Raw genomic sequence first — 15,536 nt, 5'->3', positions numbered from 1 at the left:
GATTTTGTAATAGCACTTGTTTTTCTGTATTAATTTTTTTTTAACTTGCAAATGTCTGAAATGCTGATGAGGAGGGTTTGAGGGATTGGCTGACAGACCATCGGCTTTAACTATAAGGATCCATTTGGAACTCTGCTGTCTCAAGCAGAGTAGCTGAGCCATACAGAACAAGGGTGTCCCACCTTCAGTACCCCCCTTATGCTGAGTTGGCTGCTCCCAGCAGTAATAGCTATAGGAATGTTGCATTTGGTCTCATAGCCCTTTAGTGAGGAAAGGTAAATTGGGCAGAATTTCCATCCATGATTGCTAGATGGCATCTTTTGTTTAGTTTTCTGTGTATATGTGTATGAATATGGAGTGCAATTATGTTTAGGCTTGGCTATATTGCTCTCTAGTCAAACAGCTTGCTGGCAGTCACTGTTCTGAAGGATTGTTACTTGTTGAGACATCAGAGGACTGAATGGAACTATGTCCGAGCAGCAACATATTTCAGGATGAGAGGAGACATTGACAGAAAAATAGAAGCATTGTATAAATTTCATATTTGAAGTGAGGTACATATGTGCTGACTATTAGAGAACTTACTTCAAGCACTTGGTGATGGACTTGAAGGCTAGGGTAACACAGTTAGATGTTCTCTGTACTCTTATTAATCTTAAAACCTTGGAAGAGTTCTTACATCTGCATCTCTGAGACTTTATGAATCCTGACAGTTTATGAACCAACGAACCAACCAACCCATCACCTTTGAGGGGCAATTTAGTTGACCCCTAGGAACTGGATTGTGACTGCCCAAAATTATTTTGCATAGTACGGTCAGCAGACACTTGACTGTCATCCCATGGCCATTTTTGCTGAAATGTTTAATCTGAAGAAGTATTGAAATAACTTTAATTAGGACCCAAAAATATTTCTATATGGTATTGCATAACCATCTGTTTCCATAGGCTGGTTGTTACTCTTTTTTTGTAAGGAGGATGGTTGTGTTGAGCTTTGTATATTTCCCAGGTAAGTTGGAAGGGGAGAGTAACACGACTAACTGAATAATGCAGTTTATTTGTCTATGTTTGTAATGGAAACTCTAATACTCTGTGCCATTGGTGTGCATTTAATTTTTAACTTTATTAACTTGAACACCTGAAGTAATCCCTCTTAAATCACATTTATGAAATGGAAATAATATATCATTGATGATCAGTCACAGTGCAGAGAAATACCCTTTCTATTTAAGGATGCGCTTGGTAGGGAAAGGATCCAAATATATTCTTGGAGGGAAGGATTGCGTCAAAGATTGTCCCATTGTGTATTCTTTTTCCTTGATTCGTTATATAGACTTGTTGCTCAAACCCTTGGAGTTGCTGTACGTCTGTTTTCATTAATTGCTTCCTCACCTCACGTGAATATGTTGACGTCAGCTAGTAGGTGACCTCTGCTGAGTTTAATGTTTGGATAGTTAATGTTGTGAAATTTAATCATGGAGAGGATCACAGCCAGGCCTGTTCTTGTTCACCGATGTTTACTCAAGCGCACTGTCCAAGCGAGGGTTATTGGATACTGATGAGGATTATGATTTTCCACTCCTCACACAGGGCTGCTAAGGCCAATTGCAGCACCCCCTACTGCCAAATGAGCTGTCAGCATGGACTAGAATCAAACCTGGTGCTTTCTGCTTGATTTTATTTTCAGTTTCATACTTAATTAGCAGAGCCAATAGAGAAGCCGGAGTTCTCACTTTCGTAATTTGAATGCTTGATGTGTTTCTGTTTCCTACAAGTAAGTGCATCATGTACTGAACAAAAACAGTCAGATTTCTAAATCTTGTTTAAAGCTTAACGTCCATGCTGGATATAGAAATGGTCAATTCTCTGACTGGCATGCCTTTTGATTGCAACTAGAATTAGTAAACTGGCAATATAAGTTTGCATGTGGAAAGAAAGGGTGCTTTTATGTCAATGTGTGTGTGAAATGTTTATGCCCTTACTAATTGTGTGAGAGAATACATGATATGTTTTAAAGATGTGTTTGCTTGTGTGGAAATTATTTAAGGGATATATTCAATCAGCTTAGCGATGAAAATTCCATTGCACAATTCACCTGTTTTCATTTTTTGTGATCGTTTTCCAGAGCAATTGCTATTTGGATTAAAGGACAAAGATACTATTGTCAGGTGGTCTGCAGCAAAGGGGTAAGTAAGTTGCCTTGCATTAGCTGATAATTGCTATTCCATGTTTTACACTTAATTATAATTCTATGGTGATTGCCTCAATTGAAAACAAATGGCATTGTAATCATAATTGATTCATAATAACTGATGGAAGCAGAACCCAGATTTACGTCAAGCAAGAGAAGTCTTGAAATTCAGGTAAAGAGGGTTTTATCTTTGAAGTTGGGGCAACAGCCAGGACAAGGGATTATTAAGAAAATATCTATTGTTTCCTTCAGAACATGGTAGTGGGCATGAATAACTTCAGTTCTGTGGAGAAATAACAGAAACTGAGATTGTTCTCCTTGGAGCAGAGAAGGGCAAGGAGAGATTTAATGGGGCTGTTCAATTTCAAGAAGGATTTCAATATGAGTATATAGGGAGAAACTGCTTCTACTGACAGGACTGGCCGGTAACCAGAAGGCAACAGATTGAAGTTAATTAGCAAAAGAAGCAGAGACAATATGAGCCATTCTTTTATGCAGTGAGTTATTATGATTTGTTAGGGAAGCAGATTCAATAATAACTTTCAAAAGAGAATTGAATATATGCTGGAAGGGGGGAAAAAAGCTTGTTTGAAGAGCCAGCAACTGGATGGGCTGAATGGCTTCCAATGCTGTATGAATCTAAGAGCCAAACAATCGAAAAGATGCAAACGCATTAGTTTATTTGAATATCAGCCAGCAGACCAGCTTTTTTCCGATAATCTTCTTGGTGATATTCCTAAATTACTGCTCCTTTAAATGACAATAGGTGTTTTGTTATAGACTAATACCAGATATTCAGAATGATTTCTCTTGTGGTCATATATCAAAAGGAAACTAACCATCAGAGTTCTGTAATTCAAACCTATGCATAAGCATTAGACATAATTTAAATTGCTTGATTGTCTCATTATTGAGAAGAATCCAATTAATCTTGAATTGCACTTCCTTCAGAAGTAGGGCAGAGGCAGACCAAGCATCTTGGTTATCTTTGTTCTCTGGTTTGTATTATCTGCTTTATCTTTGAAGTCCAAGATGTGCCTTTAGATGTTACTGGCTCCTGCAGTACCTGATCTGATGTGAACTGCTCCTGCAAGGGCTGTAAACACAGTAAAAAGTCTGACAACATCAGGTTTTAGTCCAACCTATTTATTATTATCAAATAAATAGGTTGGACTAAAACCTGGTGTTGTCAGACTTTTTACTGTGTTTACGCCAATCCAACGCCGGCATACCCACATCATGCCTGCAAGGGCTTCCAGGGTTTGGAAGACTTGGTAGTGAGATGTAATCAGGATTTGCAAACTCCACTAGATATGTGGTTATTTCAGCACTCCCTGTAGGTCAGGAAGAGCAGAGTACTTTCCCTAAAGCTGCTCAAACCTTCAGCGTCTATTATATATCATCCTTGCCATTTTCGGTTTCCTCACACCACCTTTGCCTTCCTGTAATTGTTGGGCCTATACTGCTTCATCTTTCATTCAATGAATTAAACTATGCTATTGTGTTGGTACATATCATGTATAGTCAAATCTGTTATGTTGCTAGTCATATGATGTGTTTTTTTTTACCTACTTATGTGTTGTGTTTTCTTGCTTATAAACTAAACACAACTATTTTGCTCATGAAAATGGACCTTTTGTTTGGAACAAAATTTGAATCGTGGCAATTGATGAGGGAAAAATATCAACTGAAGGCCAATAAAGCTGTTTAAAGTTTTAATTATTGAAACAAATGACAAATTATGCTGCTTTAGATCTCAGAGACAATAACAGTAAGAATAAACTTATTCAGCAGTGGTGGTAAACCTGTGCCATCACAAAGCTGCAATGTGTAGATGAGGATTAGAGGAGAAAATTTATGTGCTTCAAAGGTGAGTAAATGGGATTGAGGGACATTTCACCATTATTTCATTGAACAGTATAACAGCTAAATGGCTTGCACCATTTCCAATATTTAAAACACTCCTTAAAAGCCAGCACTTTAATCTGTCACACTTTCCAGTATCTCCTCCTTTTGCTTGCAGAGCACTTTTATTTCTTTATCTTCAAGGAATTTTGTGAATGTTAGTTTTGAATTAGATTACATGTTAATGCTGCAACAAACAGAACGGTTCTTAATACTGATAAAGCCATATATGGTTTTGATAATTAGGACACTGGTACTGGGGCAGCTAAATGGAACAGTGGTTAGCACTGCTGTCTCACGGTGCAGAGACCCAGTTCAATTTTGGCTTTGGATAACTGTCTGTGTGGAGTTTACACATTCTCCCTGTATCTGCGTGGGTTTCCTCCAGGTGCTCCAGTTTCCTCCCACTGTCCAAAGATGCACGGGTTAGGTTGGTTGGCCCTGCTAAATTGCTCGTTAGTGTCAGGGGATTAGCAGGTTAAATACGAGGATAGGGCCTGGGTGGGATTGTTGTTGATGCAGTCTCTTTTTTATTCATTCCTGGAACATGGGCATCGCTGGCTGAACTAACATTTATTGCTCATCCAATGGGTGGCACAGTTGTTAACACTGTTGCCTCAAAGTGCCAGACGCCCGGGTTTGATTCCTGGCTTGGGTCACTGTCTGTGTGGAGTTTGCATATTCCCCCCCATGTCTGCATGGATTTCCTCCAGGTGCTCCAGTTTCCTCCCACCGTATGAAATACGTGCTGGTTAGGTGCATTTGCCATGCTGAATTGCTCCTTAGTGTACCCAAACAGGCGTTGGAGTGTGGCGACTAGAAGATTTTCACATAACTTGGTTGCAGTGTTAATGAAAGCCTACTTATGATAAATAAATAAACTTCCCTCGTTGTTCTTGGAGGCAGTTAAAAGTCAACCACATTGTTGTGGGTCTGGAGTCACATGTAGGCCAGACCAGGTAAAGACAGCAGATTTCCTTCCTTAAAGGACATTAGTGAACCAGATGGGTTCTTCCAACACTCGGCAATGCTTTCATGATCATCAGTAGATTCTTAATTCCAGGTATCTTTTATTGAATTCAGATTCCAGCACCTGTCATGGCAGGATTTGAAGTTGGCTCCCCAGAACATTAGATGAATTTTCTGGATTAATAGTCTAGTGATAATACCACAAGGCAAAGACTCCCCTCATTGGTCCGAATGGCTTCCTCCTTCACTGTTGGGATTCTATGATATTGGAGGGCAAAAGTGTTGCACTTACGTACTTTCAGATTCTCACTGCACGTTTGCTGGAGTTTAAACTTTGCAATCCAATGTTGGATGCAACAGTTGACTGTGTTAGCTGCCAAAATCATTGTTTAGGCTTAGAGGCTTCACCAGTCTAAACAAGATTGGTGAAGCATCAACTATTTGAGCATGTGTGGCTGTGAGGGTGAGTGAGAATCCTGAGACTGGGATTGAGCCAGAAGTATGTACGCCAACACTCGCTCACATTCTCACACACGCGCATTCCCTTTCACGTACACACACCCAGTCTCACACATGCACATTCACTCACATTCTCACACGCTCTCGCCTACTAGGCAGTTTGGCGATTAATATTACAGAGGAGACCGGAAGGCACTGTCTCTTTTCCACTACCCCTACAGGCAATCTTCTCATCTCCTCAACCCCCTTTGCCAATAGGCAGACTCTCTTTCCCCCCCTACATCTCTCTGAAAGCCTCTCTTCCCTGCCAGCAAGACCACCGCCGGCAGTGCTCAGACCAGAGGTTGAATGAAGTATGTCATCTTCACACTATTCACTGCTCCTCCAGTAATAGACTGTCTATTTCCTGCAGTTGCTGCTGATAGGCTCACTAGGGCATCTATCATTTTATTTTATTTTTAACCCTGGCTCCGCAAGGCTGGATAGAGAGACACGGTGTCCTACAGACATCGCTGACCTAGAAAGACAAGGGCATGGGAGCATCACCACCTGCAATTTTCTTCCAAGCTGCACACCATCTTGCTTTGGAACTATATTGCTGTTCCTTTACTGCTAAGGGCCAAAATCATGACATTCCTGCCTTTACTGCACTGTGGGTGCTACTACACATGGACTGCAGGGGTTAAAGAAGGTGGCAGTGCACCATCTTCTTGAGGGTTATTAGGGAAGGGTAATAAATGCTGGCCTAGCCAGTGATGCCCACATAAAAAGATAAAATAAATGCTAAAAAACATGCTGAGAAATGTGCATGTGTGGCTGTGCCCAGAGGCATTCTGTATAAAAGTGTTGAGCAGTTTACTAACTAGAGCTTCTAGGGACATTGTTTATCAAGCTGCTTAAAGCTAATTTCTTAAACAGTTGCGAGAAGAAATGCAGCTGTGTTTTGTATGTTAAGCATGTGCACTGTATGGCCAGATTTTGATTTGATTTATTATTGTCATGTATTAGTATACGGTGGGAAGTATTAGATCTTGTGCACTGTACAGATGAAGCATATCATGCGTAGAGAAGGAAAGAGAGTGCAGTGTTGCAGTCACAGCTAGGGTGTAGAGAAAGATCAACTTAATGCAAGGTAGGTCCATTCAGAAGTCTGAAGGCAGCAGGGAAGAAGCTGTTCTTGAGTCGGTTGGTACGTGTCTTCAGACTTTTGTACCTTTTTCCCAATGGAAGAAGGTGGAACAGAATATTTCTGGGGTCTGTGGAGTTAATTATGCTGACTGCTTTTCTGAAGCAGTAGGAAGTGTGGACAGTGTCAGTGGATGGGAGACTGGTTTGGGTGATGGACTGGACTTCGTTCACAACCCTTTGTAGGCCTATTAAGTCCTCCTAGTCAAGTTTAATAAGTTACGTCATTTCTGTATTCTGTGGGCTGAAAAGTTGCACAATACTCTTATTTCCACAGTTGTATTAATAATTAAGTGAATCATGTTTATAATTATAAAAGCTATGAACATTTGTGTTCCAAATGCTTTTCCAACATATCTATTAATGAGTTACTTAGCCTTAGTTGTAAGACAATTAAAGAATATCTAATTAGCTAGTCTGGCTAGTTTCCAATAATGCTGATTTAGTTTTCTGTTGAAATGGCTTCCATCAATTTTAGCAGAAAAGGCTCTAGAATATATTAATTCAAACTACAAAATGATAGCTACACTAAAACTTGTGATTTTGAAACTACCAACAGTTGTTAATCTATAAAAAGCTTTAGAATAAACGTGATAAATGTGAATAAATATAATTTAAAGCTGTGAATATACACATGTCAAATATGATTATGATGATTGGTGCCTTGTTGCTGAAATAATGAAAATGCATCTGGTACAGACTCATTCATGGAATTGTGGGCTTGTTGTAGTAGTGACAACTTCTGATCCTAATTTTCTGCATATATACAATTTATGGTCAGATGGACTTTTGAGCTCTCTCTGTGCAATGTAATCCAAAGAATGCTACAAAAATTCGAGTGACAATGCCAAGAGTAAATAGAAAGGATATCATTAAACTAGAAAGAGTGCAGAAAAGATTTACTAGGATGCTACTGCGTTTGAGTTATAAGGAGAGGCTGGATATACTGGAACTTTTTTCTCTGGAGCGTAGAAGGCTGAGGAGTGATCTTAGAGGTCTGTAAAATATTGAGGGGCATAGATCAGCATATAGGGGCATAGTCAATATCTTTTCCCAAAGATCGGGGAGTCTAAAACTAGAGGGCATAAGTTTAAGGTGAGAGGACAGAGATACATAAGTGTCCAGAGGGGCAATATTTTCACAGAGGGTGGTGAGTGCCTGGAACAAGCTGTCAGAGGTGGTAGTAGAGGCGGGTACAATTTTGTCTTTTAAAAAGCGTTTGGACATCTCATGTGTGAGATGGGTATAGAGAGATATAGGCCAAATCCGAGCAATTGGGACTAGCTTAGAGGTTTCAAAAAAGAAAGAGGGGGTGGCATGGACAAGTTGGGCTAAAGGGCCTGTTTCCATGCTGTAAACCTCTTTGACTCTATAACTCCAAAAGTATTTTCTGATGCATTAAAGAATGCACACAGTGAGGATGGTTGGGATTCTTTGGCCTTGTCCATGATGGGACCCCTTACAAGCGAGAATGGAGAATTTGGCGTTCTGGCCATAACTCCACTTGTTTGCAACGGCACTGGAAAATCCCACTAGCGAATGAAGACAGAAGATTTTAGCCACTTTTTTCAAATATTGTGCACTTTGTTTTCTAGATACATCTGTTAAACAGTGTTTTAAACACAATTACTGCTGATCACAGGTTGTATGGTGGGAGGGAATAGAGCAGGCTAATTATTTTAAGGTTTTGCATTTATAATATGATTTCATTGCCCAAAAATATCTAGTTTGGGATCAGTTTTTGAATAGGAGCAGTTTCTTTTCATTTGGTTTATAAATTTCTTCAGTAAAAACAAATTTGTATGATTAAAAAAAGGCCTATATTTATATAGTTCTCTTCACCACATCAAAATGTCCCAAATTCTTTAAAAAAAAACTTTTGAAGTGTAATCACTATTTTAATATAGGAAACATTGTATAATTTGATTTGTTTGCAGGTGCAGGTGTTTTAAGTGTTCTGTATTTATGTCTGAAAACAAAGCAGATTTGGAAATGCAGTCTGTGGGAAGGAGCTTGCATTATGTAGTGCCATGCTGCATGGCTAATGAATTACTTAGAAGGCACTCTATGCAGCATACATCACTCCAAATTGGCACACAGTAAGGTCCCACAAACAACAACTGATATAAATGACCCACAAATCTGTTTTGGTAAAATTAGTTGTCCAAACCAGAATCAAACTCTCCATTCATCTTTGAGTAGTGTCGGAAGAACCTTGGTGTTCGCCCAGAAGGGCAGGTGAGGACTTGGTTTTCGTGTCTTATTTGAAAGTTGGGCACCTCTGGCATTGCAGTGCTGCCTCAGTATTGCACTGAAATGTTTTGAAGTGAACTTGGAAGCTGTAACCGTTCGAGTATGATGAGCATGCCACTGCTCAGCCAAACAGACAGGATATAACTGCATGGCTTTGTACCAGAAACTTTTAGTTAGCTCTGCTTACTTACTTCAGTGCTGAACAGATGCTCTATTTTATCCAGCAATTTGTATAAGATCAGTTGATACTCAGCAATTTTTTCTGTAATTCATTTGGTGAATGAAAATGACAGAAGTCTTCAAAATACTTGTTTTTTTGATAATTGTCCGGTTGAGAGGAGTAAACTGGATGATAAAAATTTGAACTGATATGTCATTATGTTTCAGGATAGGAAGAGTGACTGGAAGACTTCCAAAAGAACTTGCGGATGATGTTGTTGGATCTGTACTTGAATGTTTCAGGTAATGATTTCGTGTTTTAGTTACATTTTCAATTTTCTTGGCCTCATTAGATGATGTATCGTGCTGCAGTGCAGCAAATAGAGTAACAACTTACGCTTTATACATTTGTCACTATATTCTATTGGAAAAACTGAAAAGTGTTTTAAAACTTGTATTGGAGTGGTATTGGGCAAAGCAGAAATTTACTCTGGCTAGCAGACCTTGCGAATTGATGGTTAACTCTTCATATGAATGTCTGAATGCTGGAGGTAAGAGTCTTTAGTTTCCTTCGGATAAGAATAGCAGAGATAAAAACAATACATGAATCCTTATTGTTGGTATTCTGTGCAGCCATGTAGAATTGATATCTAGTTATTTTTAATTGCGTGGAGGGGATTGGAGTGAATTGATATCACCCATCGGGTCTGCATCGACAGTCTAACAGAGCATCCCACCCAGGCCCTTTCCCCGTTATCCCCACATATTTACCCAACTAATCCCCCTAACCTACACATTTTGGGATACTGAGGGGTGATTTAGCATGGCCAATCCACCTAACCAGCACATCTTTGGACTGTGGGAGGAAGCCGGAGCACCCGGAGGAAAGCCATGCAGGCATGGGGAAAATGTGCAAACTCCACACAGGCAGTCACCTGACGCCAGAATGGAACCTGGGTCCCTGGCACTATCAATATTGAAATTGCTTTACAAATTTTTAACTCTACTTTTAGACAATTATCTTCCTTAGAATTAGGTATGAACATTTGCCCCATCTTACCTTTCTAGACATTGAACCTTGGCTTGACTAACAACAAACAGATGACTTCATATTGGTTTAGTTTACCAGTGCTACCTTATAGTTAACTTGTATAGGATGTGGTAATGTGATCTAAAGCTGACGTCAAACTCACTTCCACCACATCTCTTACCTACATGAATAGTTTATTTGCTTCACTTCAGCGCAGTGCTTGGCAACATGCCAGTGCTTGGTAACTCATAATGGGAGTAGTTCATGCGTGATTGGCTTTGAGTACATTTGTATTTATTTGGTCAAATGTATATTTTCCACACACATCCATGTCCCTGAACTAAGCCATATTTTTTGCCATAATTTACTGTGGATTTATTAACGTGACAAGCAATAATTGGCTTCCCAAAACCAGTCACCTCGGTCCCTAGCCACCTTTCATCACACCCAAAATTAAACAAAAGATTAAATAGCTGGAGGCGTCAATAACATTTCTACAAGAAACTTGCCAAACTGGAAGTGAATACCTAAAGCCAAAAGAAAAATGGGTTGGACAGATTTTTAGTGCTTTATATTCTGAGAAATAAGGGGTGGCAATCACTGGTGATAATACTCTCTTCCAGGCTTGGTAGACATGGATGAGAGCAACAGTGTACTTTTGATTGGTGATTAGGTGTCAGCTAATGAAGAGTCCAAATGAAGTTAAACTAACATTTTCTGTACAAAGATACACAGGTTAGGTTGATTGGCCATGATAAATAATTGCCCCTTGGTGTCAGGGGTAGAGCAGGGTAAATATGTGGGGTTACAGGGATAGGGCACGGTGGATTGTTGTAGGTGCAGGCTCGATTGGCTGAATGGCTTCTTTCTGCACTGCAGGGATTCTAAGTTTTCCTCACTGCAATATTTTACTTGTTCATCAGCTATTGAATTCTGTTTGTAGTCTTGCATATTGATGAGAAAGGCGGTACAGAAATTAATACTCAACTTAGAATTTCAGTATGAAAATATTATTGGATTTGCCTATCTTTACTTTTGTTTATTATATCTATAGAGCTGTTGATAATGCTTAGCCCTTGAAATCTCATACATTTCTGGACTGAGCAGCTTCCAGTGACTGGGCAAACAATTCCAATCCTTCCCATAATTCAGTAAGACTCTGTGGTTCAATACTGGTCAGTGATGGTACATGACCTGTTTTCACCTTTTCCTCGCAAAGACCTATTTTAATGTATCTGACAATGTTTTGCCTTCTCCATTTGGTCTCCCTTCCAGCCAAATTTGAATGTTCGGTGAAGAAAATAACAGTTATTTTTGTAGATATTTTTCAAGAAGATTTTATTTTCTTACCCATGATTTTACATCATGATGCATGCAAACTTTGTTACTGAGCTGTAAATGCACGTTATTTACTGTAAATCAAGATGGTGACACATCTCTGGTTGCTCTGTTGATGTGAGATTATTATCAAGTGTCAACATTGAAATTACCCTTTTTGATAACATGACTGTTGAGCATGGTAATTAAAATGTTTTTTCAGTTAAAAAAGTTAATTAATCAATAAAGTTCAGCGAACAGAAAGAGCTTCTTAATCTGTTGAAGCATTGCAATTATTGCAAACATATTCATTCCAAACATATATCACTAAAGAAACTTTCTTTGATATTCATTTTAAATGCATTTCACATTAATTTTCATTTGTGTTTTTTGGTCTTCAAATCCTGGCATGCTTTAAAATAACAATATTGCTTTACTTCCCATAACACTTAAAGTATACCTTTTTATGTAAGGTAATTGTAATCATTCTAGGCTGTATTACTTGACCTTTATGTTTCCTCTTAACAATCTGACATTGAATTACTTTTATATTGTCTGTCTATGTTGTTACAGTTTCCAGGAAACAGACACAGCCTGGCATGGTGGATGTCTTGCCCTCGCTGAGCTGGGCAGAAGAGGATTGTTACTTCCTTCCCGGCTCCCTGATGGTATGTAATAAGTAGATATGTCTTTAAAAAAACACACACTTTATCCTTCTTTACTATAAATTGCAGGATGTATTAAATCACCTGCACACAACTTTTGCACTGTTTAACAGTAAATGTGCAGTGCTTAGCTGCATGTAAGAGTATCTTCGTTCAACTCTTCCTTTCACTTGTATTTCTTAAAAAGCTCTTGATGTAGCTCATTAACTGGTTGTAAAATTAATTTATGTTGATTCTTGTATTTAATCCATTGTATATTAAACCCTGCTTGGCCATGCTCCAGTCCTTTCCTTTGATTTTACTTCTATGCTTCATCTCTCCTTTATGCGGTGACTCATTCTGCGATACGGATTCACAGGTGCAGTTGTCTCTTTGGCTCTCACCTAAGCAGCTATTCCAGATAGAGAGTCTGGACGTGGGTGTCAGTAAGCAACTTGACGGTTGGGAGCCAATCTTGCCAGAATTCTGACGAAATAGAGCTGATGATTAGGGCAGGATTAGACCATTGAACTCCTTGAGCTTATTCTGCCATTCGATAAGATCATGGCTGATATGTGACCTAACCATCCACCAATGGCCACCTAACTACACACCATATCCTTAATATCTTTAGCATGCAAAAATCTCTCAATCTCAGTTGTGAGATGGAGAAGTGGGTAGTAGAGGGCAAGGGGTCACAAGTCAGCAGCAGCTGAGAGTTTTCCCTTTCTAAACCATGAGTGATGAAACCAACTCAGCTGAGCCCACTGCTATCTCAGTGAAGATGTGGTGAATCAGGACAGGTCTGCAATTCATGTTGAAACATGTCTGCTAGTATGTTCACTATCACAGCATGTGATAAATTTGCCACCTGTTTTTTCTTACAGCTACTGTAGAATAATTATTTCATGTGCTTTGTTTTAAAATAGGGAGTGAAATTTATTCTTACAAAAAATAAACTGCTTGTTTGCCTCTGTAACTTATGGCCCACTGACAAAACCTCATTTGCAGAAATCATAAATCTTAACGCTATGTAGTGCAATTTTTATTGTGGACAGTTCATTTTGGAGAAAAAACAGAAGTTCTTCTGGTTTTTGTTTAAAGGAATGTGGGCCGTTGCAAAAAAAATTACCGTTAGTTGATATCAGATAATAGTTACAAAAAGAAGTTTGGTGTCTGTTGTATTTAAAATTCCTTAAAAGTAGATCGTTAACTGTAGATGGTGCATGTGGAGAGAGTGGGCATGTAATTTACTGACAACCTTCATCTTTGTCATTTTTAACCAACTACTCAAAAGGATGTAGATTTATTTGCTCCTTGCCTCTCGTTCTCACTCCCTTCTTTAGAACACAAGACCTAGGAGTAGGCCATCTGGCCCCTCGAGCCTGCTCTGCCATTCAATAAGGTCACGGCTAACCATTTTGTGGATTCAGCTTCAGCTTGCTCACCTTAATTCCTTTACAGTTCTAAAATCTTTGCCTTAAAAGCATTCAACAAGGTAGCCTCATCTGCTTCACTGTGCAGGGAATTCCACAGATTCACAACCCTTTGGATAAAGAAGTTCCTCCTCAACTCAGTCCTAATTCTGCTCCCCTAATTTTGAGGCTATGCCCCCTAGTTCTAGTTTCACCCACCAGTGGAAACAATCTCCCTGCTTCTATCTTATCAATTCCCTTCATAGATTTATAATTTCTATAAGATCCTCCCTCATTCTTCTAAATTCTAATAGTATAGTCCCAGTCTACTCAGTCTGTCCTCATAAGCCAATCCTGTCAATTCTGGAAGCAATCTAATGAATTTCCTTTGCACCCCTCCAGTGCTTACTTTTTCAAGTAAGGAGAACAAATCTGTACGCAGTGCTCCAGGTGTGGCCTCAGCTGCACCTTATACAACTGCAACATCGCTTCCCTCTTTTTAAACTCCATCTCTAGCAATGAAGGACAAAATTCTATTTGCCTTTTTAATTATCTGCTGCACCTGCAAACCAACGTTTTGTGATTCATGCACAAGGACACCCAGGTCCCTCTGCACAGCAGTATGCTGCAATTTTCTACCATTTAAATAATAGTCCATTTTGCTGTTCTTCCTAACAAAATGGCTGACGTCACATTTACCAACATTGTGTTCCATCTGCCAGACCCTTGCCCACTCACTTAAACTAACTGTGTCCTTTTGTAGACTTTCAGTGTCCTCTGCACACTTAGCTCTGCCATGCATCTTAGTGTTATCTGTGAACTTTTAACTTAATGCACTTGGCCCCAACTCCACATCAGCTATGTAAATTGTAAGCAATTGCGGTCCTAACACTGATTCCCGCGACACGTCACTAGTCACTGATCGCTAACCAGAAAAGTACCCATTTATCCCCATTCTCTGCTTTCTGTTAGTTAACTAATCCTTTATCCATGCTAATACATTACCTGTGACACTGTGCACCTTTATCTTTTGCAGCAGCTTTTTGTGCGGCACCTTGTTGAATCCCTTCTGGAAATCCAGATATGCCACATCCACCGGTTCCCCGTTGTCCACTGCACTCATAATGTTCTCAAAGAATTCCAGTAAATTAGTTAAACATGACCTGCCTTTCATGAACTCATGCTGCGTCTGCCCAAGGGGATAATTTCTATCCAGATGTCCCACTATTTCTTCCTTGATGATAGATTCAAGCATTTTCCCCACTACAGAAATTAAGTTCTTTGATTTGACCAAGATTGGAAAACCTAAGTGCACGCACACTGTTTGACTATCTTAATGAGACTGATGGGAACCATAACGCCGTTCTTTGATAAAAGACATTTTGTCAAACATTGAACTACATAAAATTTAATTCTGCTTCTCTGAAATTTCAGTGAACAGAAGGCTATTAAAATGTGTCAGTTGTTATTCAGTAATTAGAACTTGAACACGTAAGTTGTACGTTGCTCTGTTCTCTTAAACTATCTCATAGTCATCCATTTCCCCTCTGCCTCCATGCCCTTAAGCTGCGGTGGGACCACCTCTCTGAACGTGCTATCCACATAATTCTCAGAGTTTGCAGTGTGCTACAGAGACTACAGCCACCACTCGAGCTCTGAAACCCAGAGCTCAAGTTCCTGAGTTGGCAGCGCTTCCTGTTAAAATGATTGTTTAAGATACCATTTAGTACACACATTACAGGACACATTCCACTCAACTCACCTGCTCTGCCATGTTTTAACTTTACTTCTCTTGCATTAACTCTAGTCTATTTGGATTACTTTAGTTACCTTACTATTTAGACCTTAACTTTCCCAACTCCACATGCTAGTTTTTCCACACACTGCCCCTTATATGAACACTGACTAGCCAGTTGGTTTTCTGTCAGTTGTCTTTTTCCCCCAACTCACCAAATGACTAGCCTATTCTCCTGCAGCAGGGCAAGACCACTTTCTGAAAGGTGAAAAAGT

The 15,536-nt window shown here is 39.4% G+C and overlaps 1 protein-coding gene across 1 annotated transcript in view; it reads left to right on the top strand.

Annotated features, from left to right (window-relative positions):
• Positions 1-15,536, top strand: part of tbcd (tubulin folding cofactor D) — a 240,637-nt gene that overhangs the window by 64,791 nt on the left and 160,310 nt on the right. The window contains exons 11-13 of the mRNA XM_080209036.1: positions 2,125-2,185; positions 9,349-9,423; positions 12,041-12,135. Of these exons, the coding sequence (XP_080065162.1) occupies positions 2,125-2,185; positions 9,349-9,423; positions 12,041-12,135 (231 nt within the window). The remainder of the gene's footprint in view (positions 1-2,124; positions 2,186-9,348; positions 9,424-12,040; positions 12,136-15,536) is intronic.

The sequence above is a fragment of the Carcharhinus amblyrhynchos genome, chromosome 21, assembly GCF_965287045.1.
Source record: "Carcharhinus amblyrhynchos chromosome 21, sCarAmb.v2.hapA, whole genome shotgun sequence".
Lineage (NCBI taxonomy): Eukaryota > Metazoa > Chordata > Chondrichthyes > Carcharhiniformes > Carcharhinidae > Carcharhinus > Carcharhinus amblyrhynchos.
Note: the sequence above shows the minus strand (reverse complement) of the source record. Positions and strands in the feature narration are given on the sequence as shown.